General features: G+C 49.4%; 1 protein-coding gene across 1 annotated transcript; it reads left to right on the plus strand.

Moving 5' to 3' along the window:
* Positions 1-2,442: 2,442 nt before the first annotated feature.
* Positions 2,443-3,333, plus strand: LOC124707481 (glutathione transferase GST 23-like). Its single transcript, XM_047239136.1, has 2 exons — positions 2,443-2,790; positions 2,872-3,333. Exons 1-2 carry the CDS (start codon positions 2,443-2,445, stop codon positions 3,331-3,333), a joined length of 810 nt encoding a protein of 269 aa, XP_047095092.1.
* Positions 3,334-23,181: the final 19,848 nt, after the last annotated feature.

Raw genomic sequence — 23,181 nt, forward strand, 5'->3', positions numbered from 1 at the left:
ACTATTACTCTCGCATTTTATTTACTTGTACTTTATTTATCTGCTATATCAAAACTCCCTGAATACTTATCTGTGAGCATTTACAGTGAATCCTTCATCGAAACTGCTTGTCAACACCTTCTGCTCCTCGTTGGGTTCGACACTCTTATTTATCGAAAGTACTACGATACACCCCCTATACTTGTGGGTCATGAGGGAGAGGATCCCAAAATTCAGCCTAGCAATGTCGATGCGCCCCAGCACAAAGTCATTAAGAATGTGCAGAATACCGTGCTTGACTTGCACCCAAAACTTCTTGAAGAAAGCGACAGGGAAACCGTACGGACCCGAGGCGGTGTCTGTCTTCATGTCCTTGACGATGGAATCGATCTCCGATTCAGAGAAGGTGCACGCCAAACCAACATTTTCCTCATCCGAGACCCGGTCATCCCCTTCCCAGGTGGATGCCGCCAACCCACATACCCTTGGGGTTGTTGAACCAAGGAGGTTCCTATAGAAATCATACACATGTTTTTGAATGAGTTTTGGGTCCGTGATGGTTCCATTGGCAGTGTTAAGACGGAGATATTACATTTCCTTCGTCTACCATTAGCCACATCATGGAAATAGGCTGTGTTAGCATCTCCCTGAAGAGCCCGTCGGACTTTTCCTCGTTGCCGCCAATGTTCCTCTTCCACTCTGTAAATGTGGAGGAGCTGCTCCTCCAGGTGATACCTTGATGCCCATGCATCCTCGTCTAGTCCAATGGCGTCTGCCAGTACATCAAGTTGAGCAATTTGAGTCAACAGAGCAGCTTTTGTGGCCTTGGTATCCTTGCCAAGGTTCTGGTTCCAGTCCCTCGGCTTCGGAGACGACGACGGCGAGGGGTGCAAACCTGTTCCCTTTCCTCACTGGCATCGAGCGCAGCTCCCGGCGCCCCCAAGGGTGCGGGCAGATCCACGACGGCGGCGCTCCGGGAGGGCGAGCTCCCAATCGCCTCCCGAGTCGCCAAAGCTCACGTACCGCTTCGTGAGACACATCCTTCTGGATCTCGGTGGCATCAACCTTTTGGGGTACAAGTGCAATAAAGCAACTATTAATACTTTCTAACTTCTAAGCATAAGGTGCCTTGGTGAAACTGATCACATAAATCATGGAAATCGTTTTTGATGATAGGCGAATACTTTTGCATGAACTCCACATTAAACTCATCAGTTCCTGGCGATTTATGAAGAGGGAAGTCTGCCACTACATCATCTATTTCCTTGTGGGAAAAAAAAACTCTTCCTAGAATGCAAGGTCAGGGTGACTAGTCAGTAAAGCGGAAACTTCTGATAAGTCCCTTGCATTTTCAATTTGGCCTAGTCTTTATTCGTATGGTTCAAGGAGAATATTTACCTTGGCAACATGCTGAATAATTAGAACTCGAGCGGAATGGCTTAAGTAGGCAATATGATTTCTTCTCTTCTGGTTAGAGGCGGTGGAATGAAGAAATCTTGAGCTTTCATCCCCGAGAGTTATCCATTTAATTATATCCATTTCTCTGCTTGCGGTACGCCAGCTATTGCTTGAAAAGATCAGCCAAGTGAGTTTTGATTGCTATTCTGTGTCGTCTCTCCATAGAAGAGTGATCTCTGAAATTCTCATCAACTCTTCTATATCCATTTTTAATGTAGAAGAGATTTCAGGGACGGAGTCCTTGAGCTTTTAGGTCATCAACATCCATTTTAGGAGCAGAGGAAGGAGTTGAACCACTTTTTGAGCACCTTTCTCAATTTGTTTTAGCTCAGCAATTCGCTTTGCAGCAAAATGAATACACTGACACTCGCTAGTATGAACCCCGCCGGATTGTGCTGCAAGCCAGAGAGAAGTATTGGGGAGCAAGTCAAAGACTTCTTGATCACCGCGTCTCTTTTTTACCTATGGCTCGGTAACACAGACGCAAAACCACCGGAGCTGTGAGGGAAAAGTTAGAGCACGACTGTCAGCGACCGACCGATGACTACTTTATCACTGTCTCCTGCTCGTCATGATCCTTCGAACGGCGCCCCGTGATGAGAACTTCTTTTTACACCGACCGGATTAACAAATCACTCCTGCTGTACTACTAGCAAAGTAGAGTAATTAAGCAGGTTCACACTCCTCAGTGAGTAGAAAGTCCACGGCGAAGCTCGGTGGGAGTACCTTGCCGGCGAAGCCTGCCCGGCCCATCCCTCGCCACCTCTTCTCTGGCCCAGACCGCTAAACCCTAGCCAGATGACACCACGGTCCCACCCGTCCACCTCACTAGCATGTGGAGCCCACGCAACACCCCTCCGTCTCTATATAAACCCTCTCCCCCAATGCTCCAGACCACACACCAAAAAGAATCTCACTGCACTCCAAACATCAGTCGAGCATCCAAGGAAGAAGCTCGAGCACCGTCCTCTCACTCACTCACCCACTAGCTTAGCTTCAATGGCCATGGAGAAGGCAGCAGCGGAGAACGCGGAGAAGGCGGCGCCGCTGAAGCTGCTGGGGTCGTGGGCGAGCTCGTACACGCACCGCGTGCAGCTTGCGCTGCGGCTCAAGGGCCTTGAGTTCGAGTACGCGGAGGAGGACCTGGGCAGCAAGAGCGACGCGCTGCTGCGCCACAACCCGGTCTACAAGAAGGTCCCCGTGCTGGTCCTCCCCGACGGCCGCGCCCTCGCCGAGTCCGCCATCATCCTCCACTACCTCGACGACGCCTTCCCGGCCGCCCGCCAGCTCCTCCCCGCCGACCCCTTCGACCGCGCCGTCGCACGCTTCTGGTGCCACTTCAGCGACGACAAGGTACGTTCGCAAGCACTCTGTGATTCTTGAACGATAACGGTGGAAAATGTCTGACGGGTTGACTTTTCATGGAATATGTAGCTTGGTCCGGCGGTGGGGGCGGTGTTCGCGTCGACGGGCGAGGAGCAGGAGGCGGCGGTGCGGCAGGTGCACGAGAACCTGGCGCTGCTGGAGGCGGAGCTGCGGGAGGGCGCGTTCAAGGGCCGCCGCTTCTTCGGCGGCGACGAGGTGGGGTTCCTCGACGTCGTCCTGGGCTGCGGCTCCTACTGGCTGGCCGTCTTCGAGGAGGTGACCGGCGTGCAGCTGGTGGACGCCGACGCGTTCCCGCTCTTCCACGCCTGGCTGCGCGACTTCGAGGCGCAGGAGGAGGTCAGGGAGACCATCCCCTCCGTCGACCGCCTCCTCGACTACGCGCGCGGCCTCCGCCAGATGCTGCTCGCCATGGCCGCAGGCGCCGGCGCTCCGGCCGACGCCCCAACCGCAGCTCCGCCCTCCGCGGCGCCGCCGGCCCCCGCCACGGCTGACATCGCCGTCGACATATGACCGCCGGCCATGCCGTACGTATACGGCGCGTCGTGTCGTAGTAGCTTACGTACTAGCTGTAGTATAGTTCCGCATGTTGCGCCGCGCCGAGCATGTGGCGCGGCGCCCTGATTAGCGCTGCTGCTACCACTCTAGTTAGTGGCGCAGTCTGGCTAGGTGTCGTTTTTTCCTCTTCTCTGTTAATTTGTTATGCGTTGTGTTTGTAACCGGGAATCTTATGTGTTCGCTCGCTTGCTTGTTTAGACATGTTGCACGTGTGTCTGGCAGCTTCTTTGGATTTTCAACACCCTCATGATCTATCGGGAAGATGACACAGTATTCTGCTACCAGCTACACTTTCAGATCTTTTTTTACTGTAGGTAGTTGTTAGAAAAGCGACAAGCAAATAACGAATAATGATAAAGGTAAACGCAGCGGAGACACAAGATTTAACGTGAAAAACCCCTTCCAATACAGAAATGGAAAAAACCACGGACACCAGCTAGCGAAACTTTGGATTATCTTATAATCTTATAAACTCTAACCGGATGGTTTACAAGATGTATATATAGATGATGCCAACGATCCGTACAAGTTAGCCTCCTTTAATATATGAATTTAGCTCTGGTATGGTGGTAGGCCAAGCTGATTACCGTTACCTGAGTAAAACGGGACTGTTAGAACGAGGGTCAGAATGCAGAGTGATGACCATTCAATGCTGCAGAGCAAACTGATGAGGCATCAATGCGTGCTTCAGTAAAGCGTAGTAAGCTTCTCAGATCTCCTCTGTTCAGAATTGATCATTGCGTGCGTTCGTCGTGAAGTCTGCTGCTCCTGCAGTCCGCTCATTAACTTGCTTCCCTTTTCTCACCAGATCAACAATACGTAGTACTAGCGAGCAACAAGATCAGGAGCACCCAACCACGTTCACTCGGTATAGTGGAGTACTTTACACGTTTACTCATGTACTATAAGACTTAGGATGTGTTCGTTTTTGGGATGAGGTGGAATGATTCCATTCCATCCCATCTCATTTCATCCATCCTCATGTTCGTTGATTTGAGAAAGCATAGAATGGAACCAAATGTAATTAATCTAAATATGCAAATAATTAGTCTAATTTAAAGGGATTAGCAATAATTGGCCTAATTTAGTGGAATGGCTTCGTCTCCACCATGGCCTGGATGAGGGGGACCTCGACGGCCGCCGCGCCGCTGGCCCCCGCCGTCCTGGCCGCGAGCACGGAGGGCCGCCCTTCTCCTCCTCGTCCGCGCCTGCCCCGGTCACCGCCGCCACGCTCTACCTTGATCTGGCCGGCCGTCGTGCTGCTCCGTCCGCCGGCGTTGCTCGCCTGGCGCGACCGCGCTGCTCCGTCCGCCTCGGGTCGGTCGAGGGGAGAGAGGGGAGGCCGCCTCCGCGCCATGCTCGTCCGCCGTCCGCCTCGTTCCGGTCCAGGGGAGAGAGGGGAGGTCGAGGGGAGAGAGATAAGCGGGGAAGAAGGGATTAGCCCGATGATAGAGCGTGTTCCACTTCATTCGACCGATTCGGCCGGACGGGCTCGTTCCAGATCTACAGCGAATATTCGCTTTTGAGGAACGCGTTGGTTCCATTCCATCCCAGAAACGAATGCAGGAATCATCCTAAGGAACGACTTGATTCCATTCCGTTCCATTCGATTCTGAACCGAACAGACCCTTAGGGTATGTTCCTTTCTGGAACCAGGATGGACGGAATGGAATGGTTGAGGTCACGAGGAACTGAATGGTTATGTTTTCTATTTGGTTCTAGAATCGCATAGTGGAACAGAACAATCTAAACATGATTTTTTTATGCAAATCAAAATCAACACAGGCCAAAATCAACAAGCAAAACGAGAGGAGCATGATCTAGCCGCCACCGCGCATGCTGGCCGCTGCCGTGCGTGCCTGGCCGCGACCGCCGGCCGGGCGTGCTTACCGCCGCGTGTGCTGGCCATTGCCACGCGTGCTTTCCCATCACCTCACGTCCACCGTTTGTGCTGGCCACCAAGTGAGATTAGAGACAAGTTAGACATTTTTTTCTTTTCGCATGTGGGAGCAATGCTTAGCGAGCCATTCCCCTAGATTCCACCAATTTAGCTGGATAGGGATATATTCCGTTCCTACGAACTACTCGGTTCCATTCTTTTTGCCAGCCGAACATAGGAACGGACACAAGGTGCGGGATGGTTCCGTCTCATTCCTCATGATTCCAAAACCGAACACACCCTTATAAATTTAAATTGAAAGTTAACAAATCTTTGATCAATGCTATAGATCAAAACATTAACTTTTACGATACTCGGTCGCCTTCTCTTCTACAATCGGCTGGTGGCGTGAGGCTGCCAGCTGAGTTTTTTTTTTTTTTTTTTTTTTTACTTTTTTGACATGGCTACTAGCTGAGTTTGAATAAAGGCCGTTTGGCTTTGTTGATATTTTTGCACCAAGTCACCGGTCTGCTCGATGTCAGCCTATAGATCTTTTCGCCCACAAGTTCCTCCTTTCTATTGGAGATTTCCAATGTTTGGCGAATGGAGCCATTGGATATGTAGATTGGAATCGATTCGATCGTGTGCACCCTTGTTTGCAGCCAGTATGGTTCATGGGAGCGTGGCATGAAGCTTCCCTTCTTGTTGGTGCCATGGGACATGTCAAGTAAAGATTTTCATGATATTGTCAGAGCGGCAGAAACTCAAGGTGGGTGCAATAGAAGGTTTTGAAGTTATGACGGAGGTGTTTTGGTAGTGATGATGATCTACGCTGCGCAGATTCTTATTGTGTCGAGTGTTTGGTTACTAGCGCCTTGGCAAGAGGGGATGGCAGCACACGAGACTACATTTTTGGTGGTGCTGCTCGAGTACCAAGTCTTGTGTTTCAGGGTGAAAATCAAATGTCTAGCCTTTATTGGTTGTACCTATCAATGACTTTGTTGAAGTAATTGTTTGGTGAACTTTCTCCAAGATGAAAATTCAAGATCTTTATTCGAATGACGACAATACTTGTGCATTGTTTCTTCCTTGGAGGGGCATCTTTTGGAGAATCACTTTTCTAGTCTTGTGTTGTCTTCGGTGGTGGTTAGGGTGATAATGTTGCGAGTGTTACACCACCACGACAAGTCTTGTTTATCTTTGTAACTCCTTTTTATTTTCTTCTGGGTTATGTGCATCCTTGACGTCTTTGCACATCATGTTTCTACAGAGGCTAGATATATTTGGTATCTCTGCGGTATTAATATATTTTTTATAATTTTTTATTAGGTTCGCAGTAAGATATATTTTCGCAATATTATCTATTTCATGTTGTAGATGTTCATATTTAATCAAACTTGGTAAATTCATTTCATTTTTATCTAAATTTATAAACCTTGTTCCTTAAAACGAAGCTAGTAGTGGATTTATCCTGGAAAACGGTTTCCAGTTCAACTCCTCCGAAATGTCTGCCTGCACACGCCCTCCATTTCCAGCTGGCGAACCAAACATGGCAACCGGGACAAATAATTTCGCACCTCGCGCCTGGAGCAGCCTGCAGATTATCATACTCCAAAATAGACCGATCTGGGCGCTGCCGAGCTCGCAGAATTCAGAACTGAGAGTGTTGCCGCGGCTGGCCAGAAATAAGAGCCGGGACAGCGAAAGGGGATCCCAAGTGGCAGCGGTGTGGGCTCTACCGATCATCTTCTGACTTTTGCTTAAAACTCGGCAGAGTGGGGCGCGCAGGGAGTGATGAATAGAGCGGCGTCAGCCGGGGGCAGTGGAAGCGGATCCGCTCGATCGCGTCGTGCCCAGCCCCGGCGTGTCCGTGCGCGGCCGGCCAGGTCAGGTACGTACCAGCAGCAGTACAGGCGCGTCGCCCACGTGATCGGCGGACGGCGGCGTACGTGCCCGCCGGCTCCGTCCACAAGGGAGAGGCCGGCCATTACAGGTGCACAGTGCGCTGCAGGTTCATTATTCTTGCCGGGATCGGGCCAGGTTGGAAATCATGCCGCGCGCACGGCCGCATTTACCCCGCGCTCTACCGCCGCCCGCGTTCATGATGGATCATCGCTCCGTCGTCCTCTTGCCTCGCCGCCACCAAGTGTTTGTTCGCCATAGCCTCTAGCTAGCTTTTTTAGTTTTTGAACAAAGCTAGCTATTTATTCAGGTGCTGCTGCTACACGATGCAGCAGGCTTGTGATCCTGCCGCTCGATCGAGTTCCGCACTTTCGCTGTAGCTCTCTCGGTCTCTCCCTCAGCTCTGTGGGTAGCTGTTCAAAAATTAACCGCCGCGGCTGAATGATCATCAAGCTGAGGCTGTCAGTAAATCTCTGACTGAACATCAAGACTCGTACTGTAACTTTCTTAGTAGGAGTCATATACCAGGCCTAGTATCTTAAAAAGACAGCCACCCCAATGGATTATCTCATAATGTTTCTATCTAGAGTACAATTAGTAACTTTGAATACAAGTATATAAGATTTTTTTTTTCACGGAACCTCGTCAAGAGGGCGGGGAGCTCCCGCAATGCATTATAGGAAGAGGGAACATGGTCCAGTTAATAAGAAAAACCGGACCTGAAAACCATACAACACACGGTTAATTAAGGGAAACGGGCAAAAATCACACCCACAATTTGCTTTGAAAACCACAGTATATAAGACATTGAGCTAGTAGCAATTTGCTTTTCTGTCTATGACTCCATACAAGAGTTGTATGTTAACTAATTTGGTGCGTGAGGACATTTTGCTAGTGTCACGCTAACATGGCAGTCAAGGACAGGATAGGGGACCAAAAGTTTCTCCGGCGGCGACGTCGGCTGTTCTTCACAACCCTTCCTATGTCGCTCTTGTTACCTCAAACGTCAGAGTCGAGCATTGCTAGTCAATAGTGTTTTCCATGTAAATTTCTCCATAAAATAGCCTTCTTCTCTTTTTTCAATTGCACTCTAAAACAAGAAAAAAATGAAAAAGAGAGAGATGATGGTTTATGTATCATGCCATAATCCAGAAGTTTCTATTAGTATGCTTATACCAAAATAAAGACTAAAATGTCTATTAAGATATTTCTTATACCATCGGCTATGGATATCTCTCCCATTAATACATACACACTATGTAATTTGCGCAATTGTTAAAAATTAACTCACGAAAGAAATTTCGTTACGAATGCACTTAAAATTTAACACAATGCAAGTATACTTTTTTAGCGATGTAAGTTGTAGTTGTATAAAAACGAACACTGCAACAAAAAATTTGCAACTTTATTACTTGGTCACTTATGCCAAATGGGTGCTTTGAAATTATACCCTGGAAGACTAATTTGCTATAGATAGGTATAAGAGTTTAGTATAAACCATATTGGGAAATGTATTACAATACAATTATTTTTCTCATGTAGGCTGAAGTTGCTTCTATTTTTTATCTAATTATAAAAATGTAACTTATTAGTTTTGTTTAACATCTTTCCATCATTATCATGGGGTCAAAACTGTTTTACTAGACTATGCCACTTTTGTTGCTGGAATTCTTTTGGTATAAAAATGTGTGACATCTTCTTGTAGCCGCGGAAATGTCTCACCATTAAGACAATCCACTCAACACACTGCCGAGTCATATTGGTCACAATAATACTCGCAACTGTGTGTCTAACTTAGATACTCACTTAGTTGCCATTGTAGCTTAAGTTAAAGTCAGAAACTTTCAAATTGAACCGATAATATAGAAAAATATCAATATCCATAATAAAAAATATATGTAATTAATATAATATATACTTTACGAAGATTCGAATGGTATATATATTACATTGTAGATGTCAATTTCCAAACAGTTGATCAAACTTTATAGACTTTGCAAAGTAATTGTGCACAGAAGGGGTATATCGGTTGATTTCTCTGCCAGACACGTGCAACGATGTAACGCAGAAGTGAACACCATAATTATTGCATATCCCTACTAGCCGCTGTTGCACATGCCACCTTCAGCATAGCCGCGGCCTACTCCACATGTTGGCCATCGCAAAACGCTTGTTGGGGTAACGGGCTTCAAGTACCGTAATCCATTGCCTGTGTCAAGCTGAAGGGGAACAACAAGGGCAAGCGCATGGGAATTTTCAAGACAGGTGAAAAATGTTGTACCCAAGTTCTCCTGACTTTTCCACGGTAAAATGCCACCCGTCGCAGGTGCAGAAACTCCTGGCCTTTGCCCAACCGGTCTTTGCCCTCTCGATTGGCTGCTCTATGACCCCGTTGGGTTGGTCGAAGGGCTCGGGTCCTTGTCACTACCGCTGGTGGCCCTTCCAAGGTGCCCCTTTGTGCATGTCATGCACCGCCGGCCCTGAGCTTGCTTTGGGTTGCTTCTTTGGGGCTCTGATAGCAACGACGACGACGATGAAGAGTTGGCTCCACAGTCACCGTTGGCCTGCAGCAAGAGCGTTGTTTCCGGCACAGTCCGTGGCACCGCTGATGATGAGGAGGCGCTAGCGCAGCCGTGCGGCGGCCTCTCTGCTGTTGTTGACACTCTTGGTGATGAGGAAAGCTGGGTAAAGGTGGGTCGGGGCGGCCGTCTTGACCGCAAGCCTTGATGCGCTTAAATCGGCAGTTTTGCATATGCAGCAAGCGCAGCAGGCTGACAGCTTATTTTGAATCTTCAAGCGCCGATCACTAATTTATGTATCTCGCTGCCGGAAATAACCACCGATAATTAGCCAAAGCGACTGGGATTTAATCCTTCAGCGCCGCATTGTGGCTGCTCTGCCGATGATACGGTATCGCCATATACGAAGACGCCGGTAACGTGCATACAATCAAGCGAGGACCTGGCAGGTCTGCGAGATCAGCAGTGCCAGTGCGCACTGTCAAGTAGTGTCATCGCCATGGCCATGCTAGTAGTAAACTTGAGCTATCTACCGCTCTGCCAACCTCCGTTCTATATACGGTACGGATACCACCGCCTTCAATCGGGACGATAGGTCCATGACTAACTGCAATGCCTGCGATCAGCACCCAAACTTATCCGACTGCCCAAATTGATGCTCTAGCAGTGCAGGGGACTAGATGCACTACTATTGGCACTGAGCGAGCCACAGACAGGCGATGAGCTGCACGCAAAGAAACGAGAGACGGATTGCTCGGCTTTCCCCACAGCACACGCATGTATATACGGAAACCTATGCATTGCAGAAACATGGCAGCAGCAAATCGACAGACTGAGAGACGCATGGACGGATGGGGCGTCACGTCCGCGCCATGTGGCCGTCCAATCCATATGTTTTCTCATGGCCAAATACACATCATGGACACACGCTTCGTCGGGCCCTGGGTACAGTTTCCCGCGTCGCATCGCATCACGTCCATCGCGCCAGTGGCGGAGTTAGAAGATTCCGTCATTGGGTTCACTTCATTGTATACATGAATTCGAATTAGTAATTTGGAGTAAGTAAATAATTAGTTTAAAGAGGTTAGCATAGTTTCGGTTCAGCTGAACCCAATGCTTGTGTGCTGGCTCCGCCACGCCCCCAACGCAACGTGAGGACACGTGACGACGCCCACCCACTCAATCGCGTCCGTTCGTGGTGCTCCGTGGATGGATGGATGGGCCCGGCGCACGCGCGGCCGCCGAACGTTTTGCCGGCGGGACATGCCCGCTGTCAGAATCAGCACAGCAACGACAATACATTCAGTAACTGTAGACGTCAGCTGACGGTCAGATCTTCATCCAACGGCTGCCAGCACTCCGCAACTGTTTACCATCTTGCCCTTTTCGTGTTGTAGCCAGTTCTGCTCCTTTTGGACAATGATGTAATTGCTTGAGCCTGCCTTTCGATATAAAGGGCAGGTGGGGTGGTTGGGAGGATCAAGCAATCCAAAACCCTATTTTTGTTATCTATTTGTCTTAGTTGTTGTAGATCTGAGCCACGAGAGCTCCTCTCCTACCTCTTGCTGCGATTTATCGTCATGGATCATCGCTGATCCTGACATCTGGTACCAGAGCCGTGGTCCTCCGACCTCACCGCACCGGCGGCGCTCCCTCCCTCCCTCCCATCTTTACCAACTCGGCATCATGCCGGCGTCTACCAGATCTAGATCTCTGTCACGGGAACGGCAAGGAGCGGGAGGCCCGATCATCCACACGGCTTCCTCAACAGACGCCGACCATGCTGCGGAACGCGCTCGACAGCGAGCTCAACGCGACTCGCGCTCTGTGGGCCGCCGCCTTGACAAGCATCAAGCGGAATCGACCGCCGCCATCAACGCCCTCCACGAGCAGATGTCTCACATGACCGAGATGATGGCTCAGATGCAGACAAGCATGGCCCGTATCTCGCCGGCTGAAGGTACGAACGTCTCCTCTACCTCCGAGCAAGCTCGCAACTTCGTTACCCCTCCTCCACGCCCAACCTCCGCCCTTTCACCCATACCAGAAGGAACCACCCCGGTACCCACCCCTCACCACTCAAATCCGCCACCTTTTCCACCAAAACTCGGGGGGTTAACGCCAGACCAGCTACCATTACCACCCAACCCATCACCTGTTCGACAGAACGCCATCACCACCACAACAGACCCCATTGTCACCACCACACCAGCCTCTTCATCCCACCAGCAAATCCACCAAATTACCAACCCATCCACACAACCGCAATACTACCAACAACCATACAACAGTGGCTACGCGCAATACCCGCCTCCCCAAAACCCTTACTATCCACCAAACCCACAATACCCTCCCTACTACCACCCACCATTCCAACCACAACCTTACACCTATCAACCTCCACCACCACCACCTCCACAGCACCATACCACCACCGACACATACCAACACCAGCCAAACCACTACGGTGAGCCACAACTCCGTACCCCGCATGTAGAGCTCCCCACATTCCACGGTGACAGCCCAAGAGCGTGGATCATGGAATCCGAGGATATTTTCAAGTTGGTTGGCATCACAGGAGATCAACGTGTGCGTTGGGGTTTAGCACATATCCGTGGACAAGCCAAAACATGGCTCAGCAGCGCTGGCCTGGACCTCCAGCAGATCACATGGGCGGAACTATGCCAAGTGCTGATCGATCGATTCCCAGATACACAGTCTGTTGATCCTATGGAACAGCTGCAGCTCCTAAAGCAAGTAACATCAGTTGAGCAATACATCAATGCTTATGAATCGTGGATGACCACAATGAAGAGAGGACGCACCTATCTGCCACAGGACTTCTTCGTTGATCGTTTCATCAGTGGCTTGAAAGACAACATCAAACACATTGTTCAGTGTCAGAAGCCAACCACTCTCTTGTCAGCTTATTGGTATGCACGACAATACGAAAAATCTTACTTGTCCAATAGCAGGCGACCCCCAACTCTGCCTCCATACCAGCAGGGACAAATTCGTAATACACTGCCTAGGGAACCTCGTGAACCAAGAGACAGGAACAGAGAAGGACAACAAAGAGTCAGGGAACCTCGGAAGTGTTGGTATTGTCCTGAGAATTGGGCATATGGCCACAAGTGTGCTCCTATGCAGAGAGTCCTCAATGCTATACAAATGCAAGCAAGTTCTGATGAAGACGAGGGAGACCAACTGCCACCACAACCTCGCTATCGCTCCTGTTCCTATACAGCCAGAGGATGAATTGATGCACATCTCTGTCTCTGCATATACAGGTTCCCCAAGTGATTCTACAATTTCATTGCTGCTGTCTTTTCCAGGCACACAAGCAGTTGCTTTGGCTGATACAGGGAGTACCAATACATTCATGGATTACAAATTTGCACTCAAACACAACATACCCATGATTGACACAGAGGCTCGAACAGTCATTGTAGCAGGTGGAGGGAAGCTTGTTAGTACTGCAACAGCTCCCAACTGCTCATTCACAATTCAAGGGAAGCCCTTTACTGCAACCTTCAAAATCCTGCAACTGCAAGGCTCTGACATAGTCCTTGGTGTCAACTGGTTCAAGCTTCACAATCCAGTCACATTTGATTTCGTGAGCAGAACAGTTACACTGGGTAAGCAAGACAATTGCTCTACATTCCATGACCATCTAATACCAGCAAAACACCTCCTCATATCTGCTGATGAGTGCTCTAAACTGCTGGACAAGGGAGCAGTGGGATATATGCTGTATTCCACAGATACACAAGACACCAGTACTGATCAAGTTCCTCCTAATTTACAGCAACTACTCCAGCAATTCACAGACATTTTCTCTGAAGCTACTGTCCTTCCACCACACAGAGCAGCGGACCACAGCATTCCTCTCCTCCCAGGCGCCAAACCACCTAATATAAGGCCATACAGAATGTCCCACAGTCAGAAAAACACTATTGAAACAATCATCAAGCAACTGCTGAAGAAAGGGGAAATACAACCAAGCTCCAGCCCTTTCTCTTCCCCTGTCATCTTAGTCAGAAAAAAAGATAAATCATGGCGACTGTGTGTGGATTACAGAGGCCTCAATGACATCACAGTCAAGAACAAATTTCCTATTCCTGTAATTGAGGACCTCCTTCATGAACTACATGGTGCAACCATATTCACCAAGCTGGACTTAGCAGCAGGCTACCATCAGATAAGAATGAGGACTGAAGATATTCCTAAGACTGCTTTCTCCACTCACTTGGGACATTATGAATACACAGTTATGCCTTTTGGTCTCAGCAATGCTCCTGCTACCTTCCAAGAGCTCATGAATTCTATATTCTCTCCATACCTAAGGAAGTTTGTCTTAGTCTTCTTTGATGATATCCTGGTCTACAGTTCTTCTATGCAGCAACATGAACACCACCTGAAGATAGTGCTTAATACACTAAGAAACCATGAGCTCAGAGCCAAACTGAGCAAGTGCTCTTTTGGACAGTCCCAGGTTGAATACCTTGGACACATCATCTCATCTTCTGGAGTGGCTACTGATCCTAGTAAGATACAAGACATTCTTAACTGGGACAAACCCATAACTGTCAAGAAGCTCAGAGGATTCTTGGGACTTACAGGATACTACAGACGATTCATAAAAGGTTATGCAACAATCTGCCAGCCATTATTTGCTGCTCTCAAAAAGGATAACTTCCACTGGGGTCCTGAACAACAAATGGCTTTCGATACACTCAAGCAAGTGATGTCCAATCCACCTCTGCTCCGTTTACCTGACTTCACCAAACCCTTCACCTTGGAAACTGATGCATGTGCCTCTGGTTTGGGAGCAGTCCTCATGCAGGAAGGCAGACCACTTGCATTTTTCAGTAAATGCCTTGGGCCTCGAAACAGTGCACAATCTGTGTATGAAAAGGAAGCAATGGCAGTACTGGTGGCTCTAAAAAAATGGCGCCACTATTTTCCGGGAAACAAAGTGGTGATCAAAACTCGACCGGAGGAGTCTCCAATATTTGAGCAGACCGAGAGACTCTTAGAAGGCATCCAACACAAATTGATGCCGAAGCTTCTAGAATTTGACTACTCCATTGAGTACAAAAAAGGGTCAGATAATACAGCAGCTGATGCACTATCTAGACAATTCCAAGACATGGAGACAGAGGACATAGCTGCAACAGCTTCCCAAGCCACCTCTCAGTGCCAAGCCATGACAGTAGCAATTCCTTCTTGGATGGATGAAATTCATGAATCCTATGCATCAGACACCAAATGTATCAAGCTACTCCAGGAACTAACTCTGGACAAAGATAGTAACCCTCCCTTTACTCTACAATCTGGCATTATCAGATTCAAAGGAAGGATCTACATTGGCAATTCCACAGACTTGCGCAGCAAAATCTTCCAAACCTTCCATTCCTCATTATTTGGGGTCACTCCGGCGATGAGAGTTACTGCTCACAAGATCCAAGCACTGTTTTATTGGCCTCAACAGAAACAATTTATAGCACAACTGGTTGCTGAATGTCCCATCTGCCAGATATCCAAAACAGAGAAAGTGCAATATCCTGGTCTCCTCAACCCCTTGCCTGTACCAACACAAAAATGGAAGGACATCAGTATGGACTTTGTGGAAGGATTACCCAAGTCCCAGGGAAAGGATGTTATACTGGTGGTAGTTGACAGATTGACCAAGTATGCACACTTCCTACCTCTAGCACACCCCTACAATGTGCAGAAAGTAGCTGACCTCTTCATGGACAACATCATCAAGCTACATGGACCACCAGCTAGCATAGTCAGTGACAGGGACACAATCTTCACCAGCTCACTCTGGAAACAACTCTTTGGTGCTTTCAATATCTCCCTGAACTATAGCACAGCTCATCACCCCGAGTCAGATGGCCAAACTGAACGAGTTAATCAGTGCCTAGAACAATACCTCCGTTGCATGACCTTTCAAGAGCCAAAGAAATGGGCCAAGTGGCTGCCAGCTGCAGAATGGTGGTACAATTGTTCCTACCACACTTCCATCAAGATGTCTCCCTTTGAGGCCCTGTATGAATACAAGCCTCCCTTGATCCAACAGATTTCAGTACCATGCGATGCATCTGCAGAAGTGGAAGTCACCATACAGGAAAAAGATCACATGATCAAGACACTGCAACAAAACCTGTTACAAGCACAGCAGCGGATGAAGAAATATGCTGATGCCAACCGTACTGAACGTTCCTTCGCACCAGGTGATTTCGTTTACCTCAAGATGCAGCCTTATCGAGAGACATCGCTGGGACTCCGTAACTCTCTGAAGCTCTCCTCTAAATGGTATGGTCCATTCCTTATTCTCCAAAAAGTCGGCTCTGTCGCATATCGCCTCCAACTTCCTCCAGATGCCCAGTTGCACAATGTGTTCCACGTGAATCAACTGAAGAAACACCTGGGTAAGCATGCAGTCCCAAATCCTAAGCTGCCTCTAGTCACTCCAGACGGGAAAATTAAAGTGGCTCCTCAGGCAGTCTTGCAGCGTCGCCAAATACCTCGCAGAGCTGGTAACTATGATGTTGCAGTACCACAATGGTTGATTCATTGGGAGAATATGTCAGCTGAGGAAGCCACCTGGGAAGACGCAGCCTTCATCACGGCAACCTTTCCCCACTTCAAGCCCTGAAGGCTTGTCTCGAGGAGGGGGTTCTGTCAGAATCAGCACAGCAACGACAATACATTCGCATACTCGTAGACGTCGGCCGACGGTCGGATCTTCATCCAACGGCCGCCAAGCACTCCGCAACTCGTTTACCATCTTGCCCTTTTCGTGTTGTAGCCAGTTCTGCTCCTTTTGGACAATGATGTAATTGCTTGAGCCTGCCTTTCGATATAAAGGGCAGGTGGGGTGGTTGGGAGGATCAAGCAATCCAAAACCCTATTTTTGTTATCTATTTGTCTTAGTTGTTGTAGATCTGAGCCACGAGAGCTCCTCTCCTACCTCTTGCTGCGATTTATCGTCATGGATCATCGCTGATCCTGACACCCGCGTGCGTGCCTATCGCGGCTACAGCGGTAGGCAAGGAGAGCGGGCGAGCCGTACGCCCATACCGTCGTTCCGACCGTGCCACGCTTGTCGTTGAGGATATCTCCAACGGACGACACATATGAACGTCCAAAAGTGGTTGTACACCTGTTTCGGTCGTCGCGCGGAGAAATTTTGACCACGCATCCGTTTGCGTCTGGATGTGATTCCAGCGGAAAGATCTACTTTTTATTTTCTAATAATATTTAAAAAGTATAATGAACTACAAACTATAGTCGATACAAACCCTAGCTACTTGCTGCTCGACGGTCCGACCCCATCGTTGCGTCCCTCCCTCGTCTGCTTCTCCGCCACTCGCCGTGTGGCCGCTAGAGCTCGGTGAGCCTCTGCGTCCTCTAGTAGCAGACGCTGCCGCATCGTCTCGTTTGCGGCATCCTCGGCCTTCTTGAGCACCTCGAAGGAGTCGACTAACGCCCTCTGCTCCGCCGCCCTCTCCTCCGAATTTGTCTCATCAGGGTCATCAGAGGACCAATCGATGTCGGAGAAGTCGTCCTCTGCGGCGGCTGCCTCCCTGCGGCGTTCCATCTCGGCGTTGAATGCCGCATGGGCCGCTCGCTCCTCCTCTGCTTCTTGCTCCGCATCAGCCATGAACTTCGCGTCCATGGTCGCGCCGAGGACGTTGTCGGTGCTTTCGTCGTCCTCAAACTCCTCGTGGGATCTCTTGATTGGGGGAGGTGGAGTCGGAGGTGGAGGCGCGGTAGCGTGGCCGCGCCCGATGCTACTCATGGCAAAGGTGGAGGTTATGCGGCAGCGGCGCTACGGTGGAGGTTGTGCGGCGGCTATTGTTTTGTGTGGTAGGAGATGAGATGTGCGTGCCCCTTTTATATAGGTCGGAGGCAGGCGACGAGCGCGGCACGCGTGGGATCGCCATTACTTCGTGCGAAGAGGTGGGCGCGATGACCGCTCGCATGCGAGGTATCGCCATTAACGTGGCGCGGACTGCCAAAGCGCATGAAACCTGGGTCGCTGCTAGGCGGCCCAATGAAACGTCTGCCAAACGTGACCGGACACTGAACTCGTCCGCGCAGCATCCGCAAAGACGCATCCGAAACGCATATTTGGACCAGATTTTCGTCTCTATGGACAGCAGGGACACTATAAGTCGTGCCGCAAGGTCTGATCTCAGACTATTTTTGGTCTACGCGTAGGCAAACCATCCCTGAGCGTCCATTTGAATCACCTCTTTGGAGATCAATATTGCTACACTCACGAGCAAATCTTACGGGGAAAGTTCTTATGGGATGATGTGGCGATCACAGAGCTGCTGCAGACAATTTGTGTGCAACTGCCGCCTTTCTTTTAATCGCATGATTCCACATGAGTCCGTAACAAAATCCCGTAACAGCTTTCCCGTACGCGTAGCATTATTGATTTGGAGATGCCCTGGTCGCGCGGCACGGCGCGTCTGTTCGTGCTGGACGGACGCTTTCCCGCGGCCGCGCACGTACGCGTGTAGTACCTGCCTAGCGCCACTTGCAGCTGCAGCCTGCAGGCTCGTGTCGGATGGGCCGTGTTCGTGCGTGCACCACTGCTGCATGTACCATCCCGGACGTTCGGGTCGAGCTCAATATGGACGGCAACTTCAGATTATAAGCAAGTACTAGTGCAAACCTAACTGATTCTAGCTATTGTCAATTATAATTACACTTACTTTATATTTTATGGAAAATAGAAAAAATCAAATCTATTTAACGAGTTTATAAGAAGTACAAATCACTCTAAACATAATAAAATTATATGAACATGCTTTGACCATTTAAAGACCACTATTTGCCGCCACACACACATCTGGTCAACAAACCGGTACGTGCGAAGAGGCGGCGGAAAGAAGCCACAAAACCCATCTAGAGTTCCGTCCTCCTCGCCGGCGATACCGCTGGTCCGCTCCGCCTCCGGTGGCCTTGGGGCCTTGGAGGTGTGGCGGACCACGGTCCCTCGCCGGCGGAGAGTTTCCGTTCTTAATTTAGTTTGCTTTTTAGTCTCTTTTTTGGGATGGTGAGACGGCGGCTACATCCTGAAGTCAATAAGGTCCTCCCCGCCCTATCCTCGCGCCGGTGGTGCTTTTAGCGCTGACGGGGGGTGCATGGAGTTGTGAGCCCGTCGGATCTCCTGGGATCCGGTCGGTTTTCGTGTTTATTGGTGTGGTTTCATGATAGTCTCTTCCGATCTACGGTTGTCATCATTGGGTTGCTGCTCTGGTGCGTTGGTCCTTTGGGACCTTAGCACGATGACTTTCCGTCTGTCTACTACAACAAACTCTAATACGACAAGTTTTGCCTAACTCCGGCGATGAAGGGACGAGGACAGCGGCGCGCCTTCGACCCGTGCTAGTGTTTGTAGTCGTCGCTAGGTGGTCCGAGTACCAATTTGTAATTTCTTTACTTTTTGGATTATTTGTACTACCGTTGATGATTATTAATAGATCGGTGAATTTCTCGCAAAAAAAGACCACTATTTGCCGCTAGAGCGAGCCGTCAACACATTGTTGCCGATGCTCCCTTACCGGAGCCGGCCTGACATTGTTGACGATGTTTGGAAATTTCTGTGCATGTGCCCCTAAAAACCAGCGTTCCAGAGGCAAAATTGTCGCTATCAAATCCTTGAGTTGATTTGAATTTTCTACCACCAAAACTACTATAACATGCGTATATTGTAAGAGGTCCACCACTCCAGGTCTCCAGCGAAGGGGTGACCAGACAAATCTCCGACCTATTTAACTCAACTAGCAAGATCGCCGCCAACGGTGTGAATGAGGAGGCGGGTATATATCTTATTCTTGTCCGCACAACGTCGCCATAGCCACTTTAACGACAATGCATGTTGAACAAACTCTAACTTTAGGAAACCTTCTACATCGTCAAGCACAGATCTAAGGTCTCCACCCCCTCCCGCATCCTTAACGGGTAGCAGAGATGGCGAGGACCCATCAATTCCCTGTTGTAGACAGCAGGGCCGAGGCAGATGGCGACGACTGCCAGTGTTTTGACAGTGGCCGCCGCCTCTCTTTGTTTCACGGGAGGAGAGAGACCGGGCAATTTGAATTGTTCTTGCGTAATTGTGCTAAATAGCAAATGTGTTGTGAAATGCCTAATACCTATGGTAGGTTTATTAATCTATATATATTTTAGCTTATATGTTATCTATATCTACCTAAGGAGTATGCTAAGTAGTACTCCCTCTCTCACAGTTTATAAGGCGTGCGCGTATCTCTAAGTCGCAAATTTGATCAAATTAGTATTAGGTATATGTTATAAAAATTATATCATTAAAAAGTTTAGATGTTCTATTTTTTAATAATATAATTTTTATATTGTAAAATTTAAATTATATAGATCAAATTGGCGACCTAGGGATACGGGAAAGACTATTAAACTGAGAAGGAGGAAGTACTATTTCAAATCGGAGGGGGTAATTGTTGCATTCAACCGCGTCGTGTCGTATCCCAACTGTAACGCCAAAGCAATTCTAGACCAAGCATGGCTACAAGCTATGCTAATCATGCTAGCTAGCAACAAAAAAGGGCGATTTACACAAAAATAATCCAAAAGTGGAAGAAAAGCACAGACTGACCCTCCGGCGAAACTATTTCACCAATCTAACCCTTTTGTGTGGCGCCCCTCCCACGGGCGCCACACATGCCCATGTGGCTCCCCTCTGCCGGCGCCACACACCCAGCCGACGTGGCGCCATCGACGCCGAGCCGGTGCGCCCATCCGATGTGGCAGCATGTGTGGCGCCCTCCCAACGGCGCCACACATGCACTTGTAATCCCCCAAAACATACCGTAAGACAAATCCTCCGGGACTTAGCCGTTTTGCGAGGCTCGATGTGTGGCGCCGATGCCACGGGCGCCACACTAGCATGTGTGGCGCCGATGCCACGGGCGCCACACATCCACTTAAGTGTGGCGCCCGCGCCCGCGCCCGGCCCGACCCTCTCTTTCTTCTTTCTCTTCTCTCTCGCTTCTCCCCCAACCGCCGCCGCCGCCCGCCTCCTTCGGCCCCCCACCAAATCGACCAAGGAATCGTCGGATCCGGCCGGCCAAGTCCTTCCTCCTCCATTCCTCAAGGTATTCCCCTTCGATTCCTCTCGATTCGTCCACTATTGTTGGTGGATTTGGTAGATTTGGGTATGAACCCTAGACATGGAAATTGATGTTGGTGGATTTAGATATGAACCATTGATATGTTAGTGCAAGATTTGGATATGTTGGTGGATTTGGATATGAACCCTAGATTTGGTGGAACCCTAGATATGAAATTTTACATGTATGTGTTGAAATGGCTATGAACCCTAGATTTGGCTATGTAGATATAAAATGGCTATGTAAGTGTTGAATGTGTATGTGTAGGAACCCTAGATATGTTAGTGGATTTGGATATGAACCCTAGATTTGGATATGTTGGTGGATTTGGATATGAACCCTAGATTTGGCTATGTAGATATAAAATGGCTATGTATGTGTGTCTTCAAATGTCTACTATTTGTGATGGAATAACTCATATTTGAACCAAATATTAGTTGGAACCCTAGATATGAATGTATGTGTGTATGTATGAAACTCTCATGTATTTGGATGTGAACATGATGACTCATAATATGGTTGTGTAAACATGTAGGATGGTGTGGCTTCTGGATGAAGAGTACGACAGGGAGCACCGGGCTGTTCATATGACGGAGAGGGGAACGGATCTTCACCCTTTGAAGATTCGTTACCATGGCACACCGGATATACCTTATGACGAGAGGTACACGGAGTTCATCCGGCCTACCGGTCTTATGCCGTTCATATCCCTTGTAAGCCGTGGGGGCCACACATGAACCCCTCGGCACTCACCGCCCTTGTCGACCGGTGGAGGCCGGAGACTCACACCTTCCACTTGAGGGCCGGCGAGATGGCCCCTACTCTGCAGGATGTTTCCATGATCCTTGCACTACCTATTCGGGGCGAGCCACCGTGTATGAACACAGCTTCCGATGGGTGGCGCCAGCAGATGGTGGGGCTTATTGGCGGGGCTCCTCCGCCGCCGTAAAATCCAAAGGAGAGAGTTCCCGCCGGCGCGTCTTTCACTTGGATCGGAACTAACTTTGCAGAATGCCCCATAGAGGCCGACGAGGACACTCGGAGGACGTACGCCCGCGTGTACTTATGGTACATGATTTCCGGGACTCTCTTTCCCGACGGTGGGGGTAAGCTGGCCCATTGGTGTTGGCTGAAGGCGCTTACGGTGTTGGACGACCGGTGGAGTTGGGGAACAAGCGGCACTTGCCTACCTCTACCGGCAGGTGATGATTTGTTCTATGTACTATTTTCCTATAGTAGTGCGCTACACAAAGTAGTAACCAAATATCTTATGTACGCGAGTTGGACGAAGCTTGTCGCGAGGACCGGGAGCAAGACGGGTAGCGGCGGTATTGGTGGATGCATGCTCCTACTTTCCGTATGGAGCCGGGACCGCCTATCGCTTGGGCGTCCCGGGGTACTCAACGAGACGCCATGGCCTCATTTCCCTCACTTTCCCGATCGGGAGCCCACTTGGGCATACCTTTGGGACAATGTCTCGGAGATGACGAGCGATCCAATGATCATGTACAGGCAGTACACCGCGGAGATGGACACTCTTACCGCTGAGCAGGTAACCGATCACCGCGGAGTTGCAATCCTAGTTTTGATTGATTCTACCGGCATCTACTAAATAATTGTATGCTGCAGGTGGAATGGGAGCCATATGGTAGCTACTACCGTATTGGCGCGGCGATGACCGACCTAAACCCCAAGTGCACGGAGGAGGCGCGGTTCGGCGTATGCGCTGCCCACTCATATGCATGTGGCTTGTTGAACACCACCAGCCGCAAAGAGTGATGAGACAGTTTGGGCTGTATCGAGAGTGCCCACCAATGTGGCAAGACACGGACAAGGCGCTTCACGGGTAAACTTCGGAATCATGCGATGGAAGATTCTTGATAGAAGAGGTACAAACTAACTTGTTGATTCTTGCAGGCTTGATAGGCAGCGGCGAGAGGAAGATCACAAATTGGCCAGTCCATCATAGCGGCCACATCACAGCGTTCCAACATCGCTTGGAAGCGGCACGGAATGCCGGCCCTGAGCGGATTGTGCCTCACGACTTCACCGCTTTCAACAACTACCTCGAGTGGTTCCATCGAACACGCGTATCGAGTTAGTGAAGCGCGCGTATCGTGAAGAGATCTTGGACGACCCCATCCAGTTCGATGAGGTTGGGCAAAGCCAGCACGGCACTTTTGCTCGCAGAGGGAGATCGACTTCTATTGCTTCCGAGCTGAACTTCGTGGTAATGGATTCTCTCACTAACTAGTACATCATCTAGATTGCCATGTGCTCGCTTAAATTGTGTATGCTATGTTTGTCACAGCGGGAGGAGATCCGGAAAACA

Source organism: Lolium rigidum, chromosome 4 (genome assembly GCF_022539505.1).
Source record: "Lolium rigidum isolate FL_2022 chromosome 4, APGP_CSIRO_Lrig_0.1, whole genome shotgun sequence".
NCBI lineage: Eukaryota > Viridiplantae > Streptophyta > Magnoliopsida > Poales > Poaceae > Lolium > Lolium rigidum.